This window comes from Callithrix jacchus, chromosome 5 (genome assembly GCF_049354715.1).
Source record: "Callithrix jacchus isolate 240 chromosome 5, calJac240_pri, whole genome shotgun sequence".
NCBI classification, from domain to species: domain Eukaryota; kingdom Metazoa; phylum Chordata; class Mammalia; order Primates; family Cebidae; genus Callithrix; species Callithrix jacchus.
Window position 1 is genome coordinate 36,448,350 of NC_133506.1, and position 22,122 is coordinate 36,470,471.

At 40.1% G+C, this 22,122-nt stretch overlaps 1 protein-coding gene across 1 annotated transcript in view; it reads left to right on the plus strand.

The window, feature by feature from the left end:
* The window catches only part of TOP1 (DNA topoisomerase I), a 97,267-nt gene that overhangs the window by 73,203 nt on the left and 1,942 nt on the right, over positions 1-22,122 (plus strand). The window contains exons 13-20 of the mRNA XM_002747564.6: positions 1,162-1,306; positions 12,841-12,984; positions 13,679-13,864; positions 14,980-15,048; positions 15,873-15,987; positions 17,436-17,563; positions 20,992-21,086; positions 21,607-21,756. Coding sequence (XP_002747610.1) covers positions 1,162-1,306; positions 12,841-12,984; positions 13,679-13,864; positions 14,980-15,048; positions 15,873-15,987; positions 17,436-17,563; positions 20,992-21,086; positions 21,607-21,756 — 1,032 coding nt within the window. The remainder of the gene's footprint in view (positions 1-1,161; positions 1,307-12,840; positions 12,985-13,678; positions 13,865-14,979; positions 15,049-15,872; positions 15,988-17,435; positions 17,564-20,991; positions 21,087-21,606; positions 21,757-22,122) is intronic.

The window sequence follows — 22,122 nt, forward strand, 5'->3', positions numbered from 1 at the left end:
GGACTGTTTGGGAAGGGAGATACTTAAGAACAGGACAGTATTTCTATGTATAGATCTTCAGATGTTTTTGAGATACAATAGTCTTCCCTCATCCACAGAGGATATGTTCCAAGACCCTCAGTGGATGCCTGAAACTTTGACCCAATTGCTATCACTTAGAACCCATTTCTGTTAATGTCTTCCACCTACAAATTTAATGCCTTTTCCCTCTTTATTAAGTACTTATCACATACAGTGGCTATAACTTTTGCAGTTTGAGGTACAACAGCAAAACCAGCATAGCTTTCTTTTTCCTTCTTCACAGTTTCACAGATGGAAGATTCATTCTTACCTGAGATCTTAGCAACTTGAGCATATGGTTTTTTTTTTTTTCTTTATTAAGTCAAGAACTTTCACCTTTCATTTAAAGCACTCTGCACCTTCTCTTTGGCGTATCCAAAATGCCAGCATCACTACTTTTGCACTTTGAGGCCGTTAATAAGTAAAAGAAGGGTTACTTTAACACAAGCACTGTAAAACCATTAGAGTCAACCTGATAACTAAAGCAGCTATTATGTTACCAAGGGGCAAGTGACGTATACAGCATGGATATGCTGGACAAAGGGATGGTTCACAGGTCTTAGGCAGGACTACAAGAGATTTTATCACGCTCCTCAGAACAATGTGCAATTTAAAACTTAAGAAATTTTTTTTTTTTTGAGACAGAGTCTCGCTCTGTCACCCAGGCTGGAATGCAGTGATGTGATCTCAGCTCACTGCAACCTCTGCTCCCAGGTTCAAGCTATTCTCCTGCCTCAGCCTCCTGAGTAAGTGGGACTACAGGCATGTGCCACCACACCCGGCTAATTTTTTGTATTTTCAGTAGAGACTGGGTTTCACCATATTGGCCAGGATGGTCTTGAACCCCTGACCTTGTGAGCCGCCTGTCTCAGCCTCCCAAAGTGCTGGGATTATAGGTGTGAGCCACCGCGCCCAGCCATGAAATGTTTATTTTTGGAATTTCGTATTGAATGTTTTCAGATGACAGTTGACTGAGGGTAACTAAAACCTTACATAAGGTGGGACTACTGCATTGACTGTTAAGAAGATAACTTGGAAAAATATGTGGTAAAATAATTCCTTATGTCTCATTTCACTATCCTCTTGCTCTGTTATTTCCAGAGATGCCAAGGTTCCTTCTCCTCCTCCAGGACATAAGTGGAAAGAGGTCCGACATGATAACAAGGTTACTTGGCTGGTTTCCTGGACAGAGAACATCCAAGGTTCTATTAAGTACATCATGCTTAACCCTAGTTCACGAATCAAGGTAAGGGGATAGCTGAGAGCTACACTGGTTCATGGAGCTGATAATAACGCTTTTTTGTTGAAATACAATGTTCTTGTCCCCTAGAATCACTTTGACAAATTAAAAACCCTCCCCATTGAAAGAAGGTTAAGTACTTTCATAGTTAGCATTATGGTGATCTTCCTACAGTGCCTCCATTTTTTTTTTTCGGTCACATTGTAATCGTATTCATTTATTAATTCACAAATATTTACTGAAATTCCAATATGTGCCACATACAGTATATGTTTCATGCTAGGAATTATGTTGGTAAACAAGACAGATGTAGTGCATGCCTTCACATTGCTTACCATCCAGTGGTCAGAATGTGTTGAAGTGTGGTGATTGTATATTGGCCTCTGTGGCTTTCTTCCACTTCCTCACCTTTCTTGGCTATGAGAAAGAGAATATAATTGCTTGTATAACCTGAAACAAGTTGTAAAATCTAGTGTCTTATATTATTTCTGGCTTCCTTACAGTCTCACCTGGGTAGGTTTGCCAGGACCAAATGAAATGATTGTGTGTGAAAGCACATCATAAACTATGTTACATACCTATGCATTGTAATTTATTGATACTGTTATTGCAAGGAGATAACTGTCTTGGGAATCAGTTCTTGTTAGCCAAATAGCTACGTATATCCAGATTTGGAGAGTCCCACAAACTTCTTCCTGGAAAGAAGTTTCTTGCCTGGCCTCACTATATGGCTTCCTCTTCCTTGCCTGTGTTTTTGTCTGTTAGGTTTATATTTCATAGTATATTGGAGGGAAGAAGTTCATGGAATTCAAAAAAATACATGAAGATCTGGCTGGCCTCACTATATAGCTTCCTCTCCTGCCTCTTTCTTCCCTCAGAACTACCAAGCCCTTTCTCACCTCTGGGATTTCAAAAGCCTACTTTATTTTCTCTATTAGAAACTATGTAGACTGTGACTGTTTTATGTGCAGGAGACCTGGGACTAAAGACGTTCTTGATCCTGGTTCATAGGTTATAACATCTGTTAAGATGTGAAAGCCACAACTAAAAAGGCTGTGTGAACAGGGAAGACTAAACTGTACATTTTCTGGCTTTTAGCCTTGTGTTCTTCTATATATCACCGCTTTTCTAATGAAAAATACCTGTGTATATATTTTCTTCGATTATAAAATACACTTTTCCGGCTGGGTGCAGTGGCTGAAGCCTGTCATCCCAGCACTTTGAGAGGCCAAGGCGGGTGGATCACCTGAAGTCAGGAGTTGGAGACCAGCCTGGCCAACATGGCAAAACTCTGTCTCTACTAAAAATACAAAAATTAGCAAGGTGTGGTGGTGGGTGGCTGTAATCCCAGCTACTTGGGAGGCTGAGGCAGGAGAATCGCTTGAATCTGGAAGGCGGAGGTTGCAGTGAGCTGAGATCACACCACTGCACTCCAGCCTTGGGCAACAGACTGAAAGTCTGTCCATCCCCCCCCAAAAAATAAATAAAATAAATAAAAATAAAATCTACTTTTCCTAGTTTGATAAGTACAAAATCAGAAAGAGAACCCTCATGGTGAACAGACTAGTCATTTAAAGAAACATGTATTCCTCTTCTGAAGTATCACAAAGCTGTATATATACAGAAAAACAGTAGTTTTAGCCCTCAAGGAACTTATATGCTGGTAGGCAAATTAGGTAAGAATTTAGTTGTATTAGAAGAAAGATAAAAGTTAAATGCATTAGGTAAACAGAGGAGTTGTTTTCAGCACTTAGAGATAAACAAAAACTTTTTGAAGAAAATTAGGTTAAGGTTAGATCTTAAAAGTAGTATTTCAAACAGAGAGAACCGTGTTGTGGGCAAAGGGGAGGGTGGTAAGCAGCATATGTTGAGGTATAGGGCTTGTAAAAAGGAGTGATAAAAATAATTACTAAGTGGTAATTATTGTGAACATTGTGAATGTACTACTAAATGTCACTAGTGGTAAATTGTATGTGTATTTTACCACAACTTAAAAATCATCAAAATGACAAGAGTTACTATTAAAAACATTTTCACATAAGTTGACAGTTGGATCATTTAAGCATACCACACGTATACTAATGCCACTGTTTATAGATGAGAAAATTTTGTCTCTGGGAAGCCCAAAAACGTACCCAAGATTCAGTGGCTAGTAACTTGAATAACTTAGATCTTCTTAGAATGTAACTAGATCTTCAGTCTCCTCATGCTTTCCTGTGACATCTACTGTTATAAATGCTGCAAAGGAAAAGTACAGGGTACCATCTGAGATTATACCAGGGTACCTGATCCAGCCTCTGGGGTTCAGGGATGGCCTGAGGAAATAAATTTAAAGGATAATGTAAAAAAAAAAAAAAAAAAAAAAAATTTTTTTTAAGTAGTATCTGAAGATCTGGTTGGCTTCACTGTATAGCTTCCTCTCCTGCCTCTTTCTTACCTCAAAACTACCAAGCTCTTTCTCACTTCTGGGGTTTCAAAAGGTTACTTTATTTTCTCTATTAGAAACACCCATTCACCTATTCTTTCCAGGGATACAATCCTATTCATTCTGTAAATCTCATCTTAAATATTACCTCTTCAGAAAGGCCATCCCTGAACCCTAGAGACTGGATCAGGTACCCTGGTATACTCTCAGATGGTACTCTTTACTTTTCCTTTGAAGCCACCAACCTGGGATTTAAAGAGGTAAGTGACACCAGATTTATATTGTGGAAACTTGTTACATAATTGATCATTCCACTGCTGCCTTGTAGAGGCTGGACTGGACACAAAGCCAATGAGAGGCAGTTGCAGTACTTCAGGCAAGAAATGGTGATGGCTTAGACAAATTATGGCAGTGGGGATAGAGTGGTGACAGATACATATGTATGCTGAGTACTTGTACAGGTAAGGATTAGAGTTATTTGTAGGAGCCTCTCTGAGGGCTGAGATGTTAGACAGACCAGGTGGAATGCCTCAAGGGCAGAGAGCCAGCCAGTTTTATTCGACATTATCCAGCTAACTGCTATACACAACAGACATTTGTGCAAGTTTCTGGATGATGGTTATGGTAGTGAACCTAAAAGTCACCCAGAGTTAGACTCTGAACCTTATTCTCAGGACAAAGTGCCTGATTTGAACTGCAGTGGGATCCCAAGAGGAGTCATTCAAGGCCTGGAAAAGTGGTACCATTAGGCGAAAAAGAAATGATCATTTCTTGAGCTTGCTCTCAGTTCTCTTTTAGGTTGTCTCTTACTAAGCAGAATAGTGAGATCTTCAAAGGTTGGGGTTTGATAGTGCCTTGAATCATTTTAATATTGCCAGTGGAATAAGCATTCTCTTTTTAGATTAAAAAAAAAATAAATAGATACAAGCATTAGGGGTTTTATTTTTAGTGAAATATTTCAAACATACAGGAATAGATAATTGTGTAATGAACACTTGTATGTCTAACATCTGGCTTTGTCAAATCTTAAAATTATGTCCTATGTGCTCAATTGTTTCATTTCATAAAAAATACTTTGGTAAACATAGCTGAAGCCACCTGTATAGCATTCACCTCCTTCCCTGTAGATTACTATGAACTCCATGTTTTTATTCTCATGTATATTTTTTTGTATTTTTACAGTATATGTGTGCATAAACAATATGTAATTTTATAATATGTAACATACCAGTAACATGCTAATTTAAAACCAAAACTCATTTCTAAAGTATGTTATAAACTATCATACACTAAAAACATATATATTGTATAACATACTGTAAACTAAAAATGAAATTTTAGTTTTAAATTAGGTATGTTACTGGGATCATTCTGTAACTTGTTTATTTCTCTCCAGCTTCGATTTTGAGGTTTTATTATCTTAACCTACACTTTTAATTAATCCATTTTGTTACATGGTATTCTATTATATAATAAAAACTTCTCTATTCTGTTGGTTTTTGGAGACAGAGTCTCACGCTGTCACCCACGCTGGAGTGAAGTGGTGTGATCTTGGCTCACTCTAACCTCTGCCTCCCAGATTCAAGTGGTTCTGGTGCCTCAGCCTCCAGAGTAGCTGGGATTACAGTCACATGCCACCATGCCCAGCTAATTTTTGTATTTTTAGTAGAGACAGAATTTGACCATGTTGGCCAGGAGAGTTTTGAACTGACCTCAAGTGATCTGCTCACCTCAGCCTCACAGAGGGTTCCAGGCGTGAGCCACTATGCCCTGCTCTATTCTCTTGTTAGAAGGCATTTAGAGGGCTGGGTGCGGTGGCTCACACCTGTAATCCCAGCACTTTGGGAGGCCGAGGCGGGTGGATCACGAGGTCAAGAGGTCAAGACCATCCTGGTCAACATGGTGAAACCCCATCTCTACTAAAAATACAAAAAATTAGCTGGGCATGGTGGTGCGTGGCTGTAATCCCAGCTACTCAGGAGGCTGAGGCAGGAGAATTGCCTGAACCCAGGAGGCGGAAGTTGCGGTGAGCTGAGATCGCGCCATTGCACTCCAGCTTGGGTAAAGAGCGAAACTCCGTCTCAAAAAAAAAAAAAAAAAAAAGGGCATTTAGAGTTGTTATACAGTCTCTTGTTCTTATAAACAGTGCTGGAAGAAACACATTTTTCTTGTGATATGGATGAAAATTTGTTTTATACATTCTTTACTAGATATTTCCAAATTGTTCTCTTAAGTACTTTACGTCATTATTCTCCTCCTCCCTCCCCTCCCACCCTCGCCCACACAGTATTCCTCTTTTTCCATATCCCTGCTAATGTTTCTAAAATTTTGCTTTTTACATTTGGGTCTTAGATACACTAGAACGTATTTTTGTGTATGGAATGAAGTTGAAATCTAATATATTTTCCAAATGAGTAACCTGTTATCACAGAACTATTTAGTTATAGTACCTCCTCTGTCGTATATCAGATATATCTATATATATGTCAGACTGTTTCTGAGCTCTCTGTTCTCTTTCATCAGTTTGTGTGTCTGTTTCTGCATCAGTAGTATACTGTTTTAACTACCGTAGCTTTATAAAGTCTATTGAATAGGACAAGTTTGTTTGATTCTTCAAAATTGCTTTGGCTATTCTTGGCCCTCTGCTATTTCATATTAAGATAAGCTTGTCAAATTCTAATGAAAACTGTTGAGATTTTTATTGGAATTGCAGTACACTTACAGATTAACAGGAAAGATACTGACAATATAATTGAGTTTCCAATTCATGAACATGTTATACCTCTCTCCATTAATTCATGTCTTTTGAATGTATCCACCAATACAGTTTTGTAATTTTCTTTGTAAAGGTTTTACACATTTTCAAAAAGTTTAAGTAGATCTTGTTGTTTTTACTGCTAATGTGAATGAGATTTTTTTTTTCCCCATTATGTTTCTGTTGGTTATTCCTGAAGTGGTAATGCTTATAATTTTGGGGTGTTGATCTTGTATCTGGTAGCACATAGAAGAGGTGCTCAGAGTTGTTTAGGGTTGCTGAACTCAGTTCTAAAAGTGTCTGTCATTTGGGGTTTCTATGTAGATAATTATCTATAAAAACAATTTTAGTTCTTAATTTCAGTTCTTATATTTTACATTTCTTTAAGTTTTACTTTTTATTTTTAAATACAGTTATTCATAAAACCCTAACTCTTTCTGTGGTCAACAGCAGTCACGTCAAATGTTTAATTAACTTCTATACTCAGTGTTTTTTGTATCTCATACCTTCTGGGGTTTCTTGTCTTGTTGAAATATACCCTTTAATTTTTTTTTAGTAAAAATCTCACAGTGGCACTCACTCACCTTTATTTACCTGAAAATTTCTTTATTTTCATCTTAACTCATAATCTTTCTTTTCTCCAATAAAGAAAGTTGTCTAGTCATTGATAGATTCTGGTTTCACTATGCTGTATTCAGGAATAGGTATGTTTTTATAGATAGTCAGACTTTGAATCTGAGGACTGATGTATTTTATCCCACAGTATTACCAGTCGTTACTTCTTGCATAGTTTCTAGATGTTCCCTCTGTAGTTCTTTTTTAAAGTCCTATTAGATGAGTGTTGGCACTTTTCAATCTAGACGTCTTTTTTAAACTATGTTTTCATATCTGATTTTTTTTTTCCAACTTTAAGTTCCGGGGAATACTTCATTTTGGGTGAGTTCTAGCACTCACTTCCAATTCACTAATTCTGTTTCTAATTGTATTTAATCAAAATTTATTCCATCTGTAATTTATTTCAATTACCACTTTTTGTTTTCAAAATTTCTAATTTTATATATGATTTTGTTTGTTTTATAATTTCATGTTCTTTTTAGATTTTATATGTTTTTGTGCATAGTAAATATATTCACGTGAAAGTCTTTGTAGGATTATTTTGTAAAATGTTTCCTGAAGAGAATTCATGTGCTGATTACCGTTGGCAGTTGTTCTGGGCCATTTTCCTTGTGTCTTTGGAAATTTCTGTCTGTAAGCCCTTTTAACTGGGAGATGTTTTTTGTTTATGTATTGTTCTCTTTTCTTCCCCTTCTCCTCCTCCTCTGTTCATTACTTCCTGTCTTAGAGGGAGTCTCCTAGCCCACCTCAGCCCAAGCTAATGACTTCAGGTCCTCCTGTTCTTGCATGGAGCAAGAAATGATCCTCCTATCTTGGACTCCCAGAATGCTGGGTAGGCGTGAGCCACCACATCCAGCCTAGAGCACTTAAATTGCTACATACTTGGAGCAAACATAATTAAAGCATGACTTACTGTGACCTAGCAGTCAATAACAGATTCGTTTTTGTAGTAGAGTGTTGAACTGTGGTAACTGGTGGTTTTACTTCATGAAGGGCTCTATGGGAGGCTACTACCATCATGATGCTTTTGTTCTTCACATTTCTGCTAAGCCTCCAGAGATGTCTCCTATGCTGAGAGTCATCTTTGCTTACTCGTGTCTATATTTTATTTTCTTCCCTCACATAATAGTGTATCATTCTTTCCCATCTGTGCTCTATCAAGAAATTTAGCACAAGTTTGATGTGAACTATGAATTTTCAACAATTAAAAAAATTGGAACATTCAAGTGTCAAAAGAGTGCCAAGGTGTAGAACAGTTAAAGTGTACACTTTTTACATATCCTGTCTTTGTCCCCTTTCTGGAAACGAATTGGCCTACTTGCAGTCGTTGCCACAACTACTTCTAGACTCTAAACTACAATAACACTTGCTCTAGGTACTGAAAAGGTTGTCCTGAACTCATTCATATCTTTTTATGTTCATCCCAGTTTGTTTTTGCTTTTCCTCTTAGGATTTCCATTACACAGACATCTAGCAAGTGTATTTCCATTCCCTTTCTCCCCCACTCTGTGCCTGCCACCCATAAGATCTGAAATAGCACTGGAATGACAGCTGGCCTTCTGTAACCTGCAGTTTCAACTGAGGAAACACTGATTCCAGATAACCCAGGAGTTTCTTATTCTGCATAATCTAGGAGTTTACAAAAGGGCTGCTTATAGGCACTCACTGCTAAGTACAATCCGCTGCCAAGTTTGGAAGCATTACCTGTTCTCATAACCCAGAAAAGCAGCCCTTAGTAAAATTAAGGTTTTTCAAACCAGCCTTAACCTTACAAACAGAATTTATCATTGGTTTTTCTTTCAAATGAAGTACAGCAAACTTTGGGATCAGTATTGACATCATGTTGTGTTTAGTCCTGTTACAATACTCTCAGTGCTTCTGCCTTCTTTCTCTTAAGAGTCTAGAATTCTGTGAGGTTCCAAAGATGTATGTGCCTACAACCTTTTATATGTAACCACCTAGGGATTAAAGGGCTAACTGTGAAGGAGGAAGATATCTTTACAAAATTCATCTTGGGAAGCTCTCATTTTGGTGAGTTCTATTAGAAGACAAGACACAAGCTCATTTAAAAAAATATATGTATATATTCTGAGCCTGGTATCTTGGCATAAAATTCAAAAAATTTTAAATCTATTAATAAGACTAACATAGACCTAAGACTAAAATATTAAAGCTTGTAGGTGATATGGTAGAATATGAACTTAGAGTAGATTCCTTAGGACAGAAAACAAGAGAAACTATTAACTAAATAGACTTCACAAAAAATAAAAAATTACGTTCAACAAAAGGCACTGCTAAAATAAAGAATCTACAAACTAAAAGAAAATATTTGCAACATGTTTATCTGACAAAGTGCTTATATCCAGACTGTACAAAGAATTCCTATAGCTCCATAATAAATAGAGCAAAAGACTTGAACATATACTATACAAAAGAAGACATAGGAATGGCCAGTAAATAAGCAAATGAAAGAGTGCTCGACATCACCAGTTATCAATGGAATGAAGATTTAACCACAGTGAAATGCAGATTCCATTTCTAGGTATTTTTAACTCAAGTGAAATAAAAACATATTTGTCCACGAAAAGACTTCTACAAGAATGTTCATAGCAGTGCTATATTCATAAGACTGCAAAACTGGAAACATCGCAGGAGAATAGATAACACATTATGGTATGGTCATAGAATATACTATACTTGTCAGCAGTTAAAGGAGTGAACTACTGATGCATTCAACAAAATGGATGAATCTTAAAAACGTGTTGAGGGCTAGGTGTGGTGGCACATGCCTGTAATCCCAACACTTTGGGAAGCTGAGGCGGGTGGATCACTTGAGGTCAGGAGTTCGAACCACCCTGGCCAACATGGTGAAACCCTGTCTTCACAAAAAATACAAAAATTAGCTGGGGGTGTTGGCACACCTATAATCCCAGCTACTCGGAAGGCTGAGACATGGGAATTGCTTGAACCTGGGGGGCGGAGGTTGCAGTGACCCAAAATTGCACCACTGCACTCCAGCCTGGGTGACAGAGCAAGACTCCATCTCAAAAACAAATAAGCAACAAAATTAAGTTAAAGAGGCAGACAGAAAGGAGTCTATACAGTATGATTGCATTTACATAATCTAGACTAGGCAAAACTAACCTATGATGATGATAATCATATTGAAGGACCCAGTGGTTGCTGGGTGGAGACTGACCAAGAAGGGAAATAAAGAGCCCTGTAAGAACACTGGGAAATGTCATCTTCCCCAATACAGACATCTAAGAGTTACTAGAAAACAGGGTCCAGTTTGCCTCTTCTCCTCCTACTTTGCAATCTCGAATCCAGATCCTGATTCCACTTACTCACTCTGCTGAATGGATAGCAAATATATTAGAGAGACAGTATAGTGGGCACACTAGTTTTAAAAAGTCATTCAAAGAATGTCACCTACAATCAGTTAAATCAGATTTTTACCCATTTTGGAGGTGTGACTGAATAGGGGAAGAAGAGAGGTGGTCAAAGGCAGCCTTGCCTTCTCCAGTGGATTCCTTGTCTTCTTGAGATGGTTTTGTGAGACCTTGCCTCGAAGACCTAGATGGATAGTTTATTTTCTAAAAGTAGTCTAAGAAAGCTTGTTCAGGGTATTGAACGCTGCAGGGACAAGCGTACTTCTTGGAGGCGGTCACCTCCTGCTGGATCTAAGGGGGGTGGCTTCTGCCCCCACCTCCATTTCAACTTAACTTGAGAGAATCCTGGGTCCTTGGTCCAGGAGCCCAATTAGCCTGTGAAGAAAACTTGGTCTGGTAGTATCCTGTGAATGATGGTATAGATTGGGTTTTTCTAAATCTCGTTTGCCTGACTTCCACCTTATGTTCCAGTGGCATGACTAAGGAACTGAGAAAATGTAACCCTAGGGACTTTGAGACAGGCTTTGGTACTCCATGTGCACTAGAGTGAGGGGAAAGAGGCCATTCCTGAACTGGTACCGTACTATTGAAGATGAGCTTTTTGTGTCCAATTTTTCAGTGCATGTGTAAGAACAATTGTTATGGAGATGTATTACCAACTTGTGCATGAGGACAGCTTGTATCTCACCTTATTCACACTGTAAAATGTCAAAATGTACTTAGAAAAAGAGGAATTTCAGCTCCCCAGGAAATAAGACTTAGGCATTTTCTTCTACAGCACCAACTATTAAATCACCCACCCACAATAGCAGGTAGTTACTGAAACTCTTGTTTTGTAGCCAAACAAGTAGATACCACTGGTACACATGATTGTGAGAGTGCTGATGACTCCTTAGCTTAACTACGTAAGCTTGAATTTGAGTGCTTGTTAGGATTGAGAAGCAGAGACATTTCTTGCTCTAGGTATCTCATGTTTCTGCACACCCAGAGCCTGGTTATCTTTTTTTTTTTTTTTTTTTTTTTTTTTGGATAGGGTCATGCTCTGTTGCCCAGGCTGAAAGGCTGGTTATCTTGACCACAGGTCTTATGTCTCAAGGACCACGAGTCCAGCTGATAGTCAGAAACCAGGCATATGTGGGTAGAAAACACTACCGCTTTCCTTTGTTACGGGTGGGGAAATTCAGAGCAGAGATTCTTGGATTCTTAAATTCCTTCTCTATGTTTATGTCATGTAGTCTGTTTTATGCTGTGTTACTCCCTGCTTCTGGGATTTCTTGACTTTTTTTCCCCTTCTCACTCGTCATTATTGGCTCTTGCTTGTATTTTCATTCAGCTTGGTAGCAGAAATCTTCACTATTGTTTAGATTCCGTTTTCTCACAGTTTTAATAGCCCTTCATTGGCTTTAGAATCAACTTTTAACCCTTCCACTAAAAGCTCTTACTTTTTTAAAGTCTTCTCAGAAACATAATTTCTCTCAATCTCATCAAGAAATGCTTTTAAATGCAAAAGTTAGAAACTAGTGAATAATTATGGATGGCTGTTCCTGGAAGTCATTGTGTTCCTTAGTAATTACATGTTGTAGTCTTTGGTTCTGCTTTGATAGCTCTACCACATTGTAAATCGTTGTCTTAGATTTAATGGAATTCAGGCTTAGCAGAAAACTGCTATTGGGTCACAAATTTGGCAGCAAGGCTCTGAAATTGATGTGGGAATGGGGGTGATTATATGCTTCTTGTTGACAGAAGTCAGTTTTTGGGACATGCCATGTGGGTTTTTTCCAGGAACATACATTTTATAGAATTAAAGCTAGAAACTTTGGGAAAGCCTCAGAAGTCAGTTGTGCTTGGCAGTGAGATGGGATAGTGTATGTTCCTACCAGGTTAAATGTGCCAAACTCTCTCTTCAGTACTATTCTTTTTTACCTTTGCTTAAGGTCAAGTTCCTGCTCTTTTGTTCAGAGTTCTTTTTTTTGCTTGTTTTTGAGATGGAGTCTTGCTTTGTCACCCAGGCTGGAGTGCAGTGGTGCAATCTCAGCTAACTGCAACCTCTGCCTCCCACGTTCAAGCAATTCTTGTGCCTGAGCCTCCCGATTAGCTAGTTGGGATTACAGGCATGCGCCACCTCGCCTGGCTAATTTTGTGTTTTTAGTAGAGATAGGGTTTCGCCATATTGGTCAGGCTGGTCTTGAACTCCTGACCTCAGGTGATCTGCCTGCCGCGGCCTCCCAAAGTGCTAGGATTACAGGCGTGAGCTACTGTGCCTGGTCCATTCAGAGTTCTGAACTTTGATATTCAAAGTTGTCTTTACTACACTGTCCCGAAGTAAACTACCTTTGGGGTTGGGTCTTTTCAGGGTGAGAAAGACTGGCAGAAATACGAGACTGCTCGACGGCTGAAAAAATGTGTGGACAAGATCCGGAACCAGTATCGAGAAGACTGGAAGTCCAAAGAGATGAAAGTCCGGCAGAGAGCCGTAGCCCTGTACTTCATCGACAAGGTGAAAGCATCTTCCTATCAGCATTGTCTGGTGTTGAGCTTAACAAAGGGAGCTTCTGCTCTGCCCCAAGCCCTGTGGCAGATACTGTATATCACAGCTCAACACACATATAAATATATTTGTGTGTATAACTGAATCAAAAGTTGCACAAAACAATGCTTAGCCTGTGAGCAGTAGATTCAGATTTTTTTTAACTCTATTTCATTCCTTTAGAAAAAGTTGGTTATAACTCATAAAATTGGTTAAATAAACCATGCAGGTATCACCATTATAGTTTGAAAGACCATGCTCTAGAGGAGACCAATTTCTTGGTACTCATGAGAAGAAAAAAATATTTGTGTTTTTCCCAATTTTGTACTGCTTATTTTAACGTAAGTTTTGAATTGTCTCAAAATTCACACTAGCTTTTTGAGTTTGATTGCCCAGAGTAGCAGCACTCCCTCATTTGCTACTTTATTTTTTTCTTCTCCATCCCCATTTCAGAAGACAAAATAGGGAGAAGAGAAGCTTGACTATTTAACTAGTTTTCATAGGGGGCGGGGGAGGAAGTAACACTGCAGAATCCAGAGTTTCCAGGCCATGCTGACTGATGCTCTGGCCTCAAACAGAATTGGAAGGCTTCTGTTTTGGATTCCTAGAAATTGTATAAGGGTCATGTCTCTTCATTCATGGTCATCTTTTCTTTCCTGGGCAGCTTGCTCTGAGAGCAGGCAATGAAAAGGAGGAAGGAGAAACAGCAGACACTGTGGGTTGCTGCTCACTTCGTGTGGAGCACATCAATCTACACCCAGAGTTGGATGGTCAGGAATACGTGGTAGAGTTTGACTTCCTTGGAAAGGACTCCATCAGATACTACAACAAGGTCCCTGTTGAGAAACGTGTAAGTTAATTTAGCCTGTATTGTCTGGCTTGTTTTTCATTATTCAACAAGCATTGCTTGAGTGCTTTGTGTCCTCTGCAGTTTGCTGGGTACCAGCAAAAGTGACTTGAGACAGGCATTGTAGCACATGCCTGTAGTCCCAGCTACTTAGAAGACTGAGACAGGAGAATCACTGGAGACCAAAAGTTTGAGGCTATAGTGTGCTCTGATCACACCTGTGAATATCCATTGTACTCCAGCCTGGCCAACAGAGTGAGACCCTGCCTCTAAAATTAAAATAAATAAATGACTTGAAAGAGGGGAGAGGTAATATTTGATGTCTTGTGTACCTCCTTTTAGTCACTGTCCCACCCTGTATTACCTTTCTGATAAGGACATTTGTCACTTGGCATCTTTACTTAGCCTCTCTCCAACTCCTGACTGAGTGAAAGGTTAATCTGTTAGTCCCCAGATCCCACCACTGAAGAGGGTGCTAGAGCTCCATAGTCCCAACCTGATCTTTTCCAAAGTATTGGGCTGGAACCAGAGACCTGTAGTGTGCAGGATACTAATAATCCAGCCCAGCAGCAGTCTCAGATTTAATCAGTAATTAGACTTTGCTGGCCGTGGAAGAGTACTCTATTAGATGCTAAAGCGATTTGACAATTAAATGTAATGCCTGACCTCAGATTGGATTCTATACTGATGAAGTAAAGGGCATCATCAGATAAAGTGACAAAATTGGATTGTGGACAGTAGATTAGATAACAGTAGGTATCAATGTAAATTTTTGAAGCTGATAAATACTGTGTAAATGTAAGGGTATATCTATTTTTACAATGTACAAACTGAAATATTTAGGGTTAAAGGACTGTATGATAAGTAAGTACTTATAAATGGCCCAGAGCAAATAATTATGTATATATATCTGTAAATATACATGCGGAGAGAGTGAGCATACATGTGCCCTGTGCAAATGATGAATGAGGTAAAAGGTTAACAGTGAATCTGGGTGAAGGATGTATGCATGTTCCTGTGCCTTTTTTTTCTTTGCAAGTTTCTGTAAGTTTGGGATTATTTCTAATGTAAGGATTTTTTTAAAAGAGTAATAATTGGGATTCACTTATTTCTTTTAGGTTTTTAAGAACTTACAACTATTTATGGAGAACAAGCAGCCTGAGGATGATCTTTTTGATAGACTCAATGTGAGTAGACAAAGCACACTGGGTTGAAGGGATTCCCAGCCAGAACCTCAAGGGGAGGGTTGCTGGCAGATAACGGGCTCTTCCTTTAGCCTGGCCTGCTCTGTGGCATCCTGTATACTCTCTCTTCCTCCCTCCAAGCCCACGGTGAATCTGTGGCCAAGAGAAGACACATCTGCTGTAGAACAAATGCTAAGGCCCTCAAGGTGAGAGTAGATGAACCCTACCTTTTATCCCTTCCCTGCTCCTGCAGAGCTTTCCCTTCACTGAATGCCCAGCCATCCCTACTGGAGACCCAAAACCTGTGCCTGAGATCTTGATAGGGAAGGACAAATTTGCTTTATTGGTCTGTTAAGATCAAAATACTGGGCCAGGCTTGGTTGCTTACGCCTGTTATCCCAGCACTTTGGGAGGCCAAGTAGGGCAGATCCCTTGAGGTCAGGAGTTTGAGACCAGCCTGGGTAACATGGCAAAATCATTATCTAGGCGTGGTGGTCCATGCCTATAGTCCCAGCTACTTAGGAGCATCAGGAGGATTTCATGAGCCCAGGAGGTGACGGCTGCAGTGAACCGAGATTGCACCACTGCACTCCAGGCTGGGTGTCAGAATGAGACCCTGACATACGTACACACACATGCACACTGAAATACTTCATAGAGAGGCATTATGTAACCCTGTATTCTGGAATTCTTTTCCTAACTTCTCACTTGTAGGGAAATAAACTTGACACGATTGTGACTGCACTGGTATAAATTACTCCTAGGGCTGCCAGAAGGAGCAGGTAGTACAGCTTTGACCTAAGTCTCTGTTACATTGTCTCCTCCAGACTGGTATTCTAAATAAGCATCTTCAGGATCTCATGGAGGGCTTAACAGCCAAGGTATTCCGTACATACAACGCCTCCATCACGCTACAACAGCAGTTAAAAGAACTCACAGCCCGTAAGTATTACTTGGCTGGACAGGGCCCACACCCCTACTCATGGTATCCGGTGTCCTTGCTTAGCTAAGTCCTAGAGTCAGTTCTACTTTTTTTTCCCTACCATTGTGATCAGACACTTTTCCTCTTTAGACCTCTAATAGTTAGCTAATGCTTAGTTGTATAAACTTAAGATCAGTGCTGTTTCCCCCTTCCCACCCCAACTTCAAGATTAATTTCATGGATTGCTGACAGCTTTTTACCTGCTATGAAAATACCTGCATTTGTGTTTTATTAATATATTACTTAAAAGCTCACAGAGTGAAGGCAGTGCTGTGATGTTCTGTTAAATTGAAGAGAGTAAAGTTGTCATGTTTATGAGAAAGATACAGGGATAAGTCCTTTCCCTAAAGTTTCTATCATTTTTTTTCCCTGTAAGAGAGTAGATACTTTCTATAGCCAATTTTTAGAATATTATCACCAAGATCACGGACTTTTTTTTTCCTGGAGCCCAGTCACTAATGAATTTCCACTGCCCTCTGTAAATACGTCAAATGGCCTTAGAATATGAACCAGAAAAGCCAGAGGTAGGTATGTTCAGGTCAGTGTTTTAAGGTGATAGAAAGAATGCGACACTGTTTATACAAGTAAAAACAATTTTTTTGGATGACATTTACAATTTTTCTTTTTAAATAATATACTACCAGGCCAGGTGCAGTGGCTCACACCTGTAATCCCAGCACTTGGGTAGCTGTGGCAGGAGACTTACTTGCACCCAGCAGTGTTCCAGACCAGCCTGGGCAACATAGTGAGACCTCATCTCTACAAAAATTTGTAAAAATTAGGCAGGTGTAGTGGTAGTCCCAGATACCTGGGAGGCTGAGTCCAGGAGTTTAGGGCTGCAATAGCCACAACCATACCACTGCATTCCAGCTTGGGTGACAGAGTAAGACCCAATCTCTAAAATAATAATAATCATAATAATACTACCACTCATAGCTTAAATTTTTTTAACTTTTAACATCTCTTCAGTTCCTCATTTTGTTCAGGCTACATTGGGTAGAGAGATAGGGAGGCAGGGAGGCAGGGAGTGGCCAGTATAGAACTTAATGAATATGGGCAACAAACCATAGTAATAATAGCAGCAGCACCTATGACAAGCATATGGGTAGGGAGGAAGCAAGGAGATGAAGGGTCCCTAGCCAAGTTCTCTGAGTAAAAAGAAAGGTGTAGATTTTATTATATTACCTCAGAGTTCCTCTTGTGATGGGAATTTACCCAGGCCAAGCTTACATATTAACTTCCTATTTTCTTATGACTGTTGGCTCAAATTTTGATCTTAGGCGTTGGAGGCAAGTTGAATTACCTGAGTAAGATAAGGGCCAGTAAGATCATGGGGAGGAGGCACTACTGTGTGTTCACTGTTGGCATACAAACTGACCCTCTTGCTACCATGTTCCTTTCTTTACAGCGGATGAGAACATCCCAGCGAAGATCCTTTCTTATAACCGTGCCAATCGAGCTGTTGCAATTCTTTGTAACCATCAGAGGGCACCACCAAAAACTTTTGAGAAGTCTATGATGAACTTGCAATCTAAGGTATCTTGGATGAAATGAAGGGAACTTCATGATTTGCTGTGGGCAGATCATCTGCAAATGAGAGGTTTTGGGGCTTAGATATCAATATGCAGGCCAGTTCTGGGTCTGTTCTTGAAGGTCCATGCTAAAGATAAACACATGGAAATACACTAGTAATCTCTGATCAAAATACTGAGTATCAGAGTACCATTGTTCAAGAAATCTTAATTCTACAGACAGAAGTTCTATACTGGCCACTTCCTATTTTGAAAAGCTAACTTTGATGCACATTCTAATTGCTAATTACTGTTCTTATTATACATGAGGAAAATGGATTTAAAGCGAGTCTTCACAATTCCTTGCCACAGCCCCCAGAAATACAGCTATTTCCAAATTAGATTGTTTCAAATTGAAAGGATGATGAAACAATTATATATTTAAAGTGTTTCCAATCCTAGCATAGCTATTTTTATTTTTATGCATTCCACATGAATCATATTTTTATATATCATCAAACATCTGTTGAAAACTGACACGCCAGACAAGTTGCTGCTCTAGAGGGAAAGACTGATGTGCAAATAGGTGATGTTCCTAGTCCATGAGCCTCCTTCCTCCTCCTAACTCTTCCTGGTACTGAGTGTTTAAACCGTAAGGCAGTTAACATTTGATAATGAGCATTTTTGTGTTAGCAATGACTTCATAACTAATTCATCCTAATTTGGTGGCCCACAGTGAAAATGTGCGGCTATTTCATTACAGAACAGATACACAGGGTTAAAAAGGAAACCAATTATATTGAAATACAGTTATCAAAATATATTTTAAAGTCCAATATAGTAATAGTTATGCTTCCTATTAAGGTCTTGAGGTGGCCGAAATAAATTTCAAGGTAGTAATTAATGAATATAAATGATAATTTAAGATTTCTACAGCAATTCAAATATGAAGTGTGAAAATGTCTATAACATCTGATGATAAAGTCGTAGGTGCTGCCGCTATTACTATGGTTTGTTGCCCATATTCATAACTGAAGAAGAAATATCAAAATTCAGCTAGAGGCTGGGTGCAGTGGCTCACACCTGTAATCTCAACACTTTGGGAAGTTAAGGTGGAAGGATCACTTAAGCTAAGGAATTCAAGAACAGCCTAGGCAACATAGTGAGACCCTGTCACTATTAATATTTTTTAAAAATACAAATAAATTTCAAATTGGGGTTAACGATATTATAGAAGTAATTTTTTTCTCAGCTGGGCACGGTGGCTCACGCCTGTAATCCCAGCACTTTGGGAGGCCAAGGCGGGTGGATCACGAAGTCAAGAGATGGAGACCATCCTGGTCAACATGGTGAAACCCCGTCTCTACTAAAAATACAAAAAATTAGCTGGGCATAGTGGCGCGTGCCTGTAATCCCAGCTGCTCAGGAGGCTGAGGCAGGAGAATTGCCTGAACCCAGGAGGCAGAGGTTGCGGTGAGCCGAGATCGTGCCATTGCACTCCAGCCTGGGTAAGCAAGAGCGAAACTCCATCTCACAAAAAAAATAAAAAAATTTCTCATCAAGTTTATGGAATTCTATACTTGTACAGCTGGAGTTTAAGAACTACTACTATGGAATAAGACTGCATTTTAAGGCCCAGAATGTTTTTCATTTGTTGAGATTTCCTTAAGATAAATACCCATGAGTAGTACAGCTGGGTCAAAAGGTATACACAACCATTAGTTTATGCTAAAGATGCCATCTGGCTTTCTTGAAGGGATGTACATGTCCATATTGAATGAATATACATCCATAGACCTCTTGAGTCTTTGGATCATATGGTTGGCAGGCAAAGTACCCTATAGATAGACCACCCATCCTAGCAGCTCACATTTGCTGCCACTTTATTAAATGCTGGTCATCTGGAATTGTTTATTCTTCTCGTGTTATATTCCAAGCCAGAAATAAAAGCATGAATATTCAGGTGCTGTTTACCTAATTCAGGAAGACCCCTCCCAGGAGCATGAGGAGGTCTTTTGTTGCTCTCACTCTGGAACCACTGTTTGGGTAGCCCAGGCTGCCTGCCAGACGAGGCCTCCAAGCCCAGGATTCCTCTCCTGTGTGCCCACAAAGCAAACACACGCCCCTGTTTGCCAAGTGAATCAATGGAGTCTTTGATGCTTTGAGAGAATTTGACATAGCCTGCCAATTTAGCATTCACAGAAATGGTTAAAAGATTGTGGTTTGCTGCATTTCTAGCCTAAAAAGAATCTGGCTAGTGGTGTCTGTGATGCTTTTGTATATAGAATCAGTCCCCTCAGTTTGGCTTTGGACAACATAGATATTGGAAGTAAGCCATTCATAGTAAAACATATTCAATGATTCTCACAATGGTGGCCTCTGTTTCCAATCTCAGGCTGTGTGTATCTAACAAACAATTCTAGTCTCAGTGAGCAGCCCAGTGTGTGTCAGACATGTTATTTACTCTGTGGAGGTTGTCTTAACCTCACAGATCAGCTAGATGATCATTTGTGTGGGGTTCTTCTGACCCCACCCCCCCACCCCCCCCAGCAGTGTGAGCTCACTGACAGGGGCTCTAGCTCCATGTTGTTGCCCACTGCTGTCTCTAAGGAGGAATCTAAGAAGAACTTAGATTCACCAGGGGGCTTCAAGGATTCTAACAAACAAGAAAGGCTGAAACTGCCCATGTCTCTTCCCTCATAGATATGGATCCCACAAGATTTCACTTGGGGGAGAAAAAGCTCCACAGCTAAAAGTATTTTCACATCCATTGAGTGACAACTAAGGTCCTTTCCACCTCGGACCTCTCCCCTTTAAAAACAGAATGTCAAAACCAGGCCCTGCCATGTCCTGGTTTGGGACAGACTGGCTGAGCTGTTTGGCTTCCTGGGTACCTTTTAATTGCCAGTTTTTAGCCCCTTGGGTACTCTGTTCAGTGCATCCGTTTTCCTTGAGAAGCCGGCACCCCCTTCCCAGAGTACTGGTGGGATCTGAGGAATGAGCTGGGGTTGCCCAGTCGATGCAAGTATCCTGCCTCAGCTTCCTAGAGAGTAGCTCCTACAGTATTCTTGGAATGAAAGCTAAAAACTGGAACAGGATCTATTTGATAAACAGCTGTCATTTGTAGCCCCCCTCCAGATGACTAATGGCAGAGTGTTCTCTGATGGAAATATCAACACTCAGATTCCCAGCCCCAGCAGGTTCCTTTTCCTCAACCCCGCAGGTTACTGCCCTATTGAACCCTTGTTTCTCAGAGGATCACTGAAGAACAAATAGTTGAATTCAGTAGTCCTTGTGCATCTTCTCTCTACCTTCATGAAGCCACCCTTGGTGTTTTTATATGACCATCCACTGAGAGAGACAGCCTGATGGAGATAACATCTAGGTTTCACTTCTGATGGAGCCATTTTTTTTCTCTACAGCTTCTAACCTTACCACTATTATTTCCCCTAGATTGATGCCAAGAAGGAACAGCTAGCAGACGCCCGAAGGGACCTGAAAAGTGCTAAGGCTGATGCCAAGGTCATGAAGGATGCAAAGACCAAGAAGTATGTACTTGGTATTGTGAAAGTCGGGGGCTGGTAGAGAAAAGTTTGCGTAGCATCTGTCAGAGGCCCTGGGGTTCCAGCTTTTCTATGGTTTCTGAGTGATAGCTTTTTTTTTTTTTTTTTTTTTTTTTTGGAGACGGAGTTTTGCTTTTGTTACCCAGGCTGTGGAGTGTATGACACGATCTTGGTTCACCGCAACCTCCACCTCCTGGGTTCAGGCAATTCTCCTGCCTCAGCCTCCTGAATAGCTGGGATTACAGGCACACGCCACCATGCCCAGCTAATTTTTTTTTTTTTTTGTATTTTCATTAGAGACGGGGTTTCACTCTGTTGACCAGGATGGTCTCGATCTCCTGACCTTGTGATCCACCCGCCTCGGCCTCCCAAAGTGCTGGTCTGAGTGATATCTTTTGGAAATCTCTGTACTTGGGCTTTTATTGACGCTAAGTGGCAGGATGGGTACAGTGTGCTTTTGTCTTGAGCCCAGGCCTGGTTCTTGAGGACTCTGCTATTCTTCTAGGGTAGTAGAGTCAAAGAAGAAGGCTGTGCAGAGACTGGAGGAACAGTTGATGAAACTAGAAGTTCAAGCCACAGACCGAGAGGAAAATAAACAGATTGCCTTGGGAACCTCCAAACTCAATTATCTGGATCCTAGGATCACAGTGGCTTGGTAAGTGTTGAGCCCTCTTGAGCTCCTACTGTTAGCTTGAGAAAGGTGGAGGGGGTTTCGAGGGCACTGGTGGCCTTCACATGCCATTCCTAAGTTGTACACTTCTAGTCCTATGGGGAAACTTCTCGCTTCAGCTGTGTACAGGGTACTCTGGTTGCTGAACTTTGTCTGTAAATGCATTGCAACATCCTGGATGGTCCTAAATGATGGTCAGTGCTGTCATACTGCCTTGTAGTGTATGTTATGCTTTTAAGAGGCAGGTGCTATCCCTATTCCTTATGGAATTTTAGGACAGGAATGGAAACTCAGCCTCTGGAAAAATAGGAAAGAGCCCATATATCTATACCCTTCAATAGAACTTTTCGT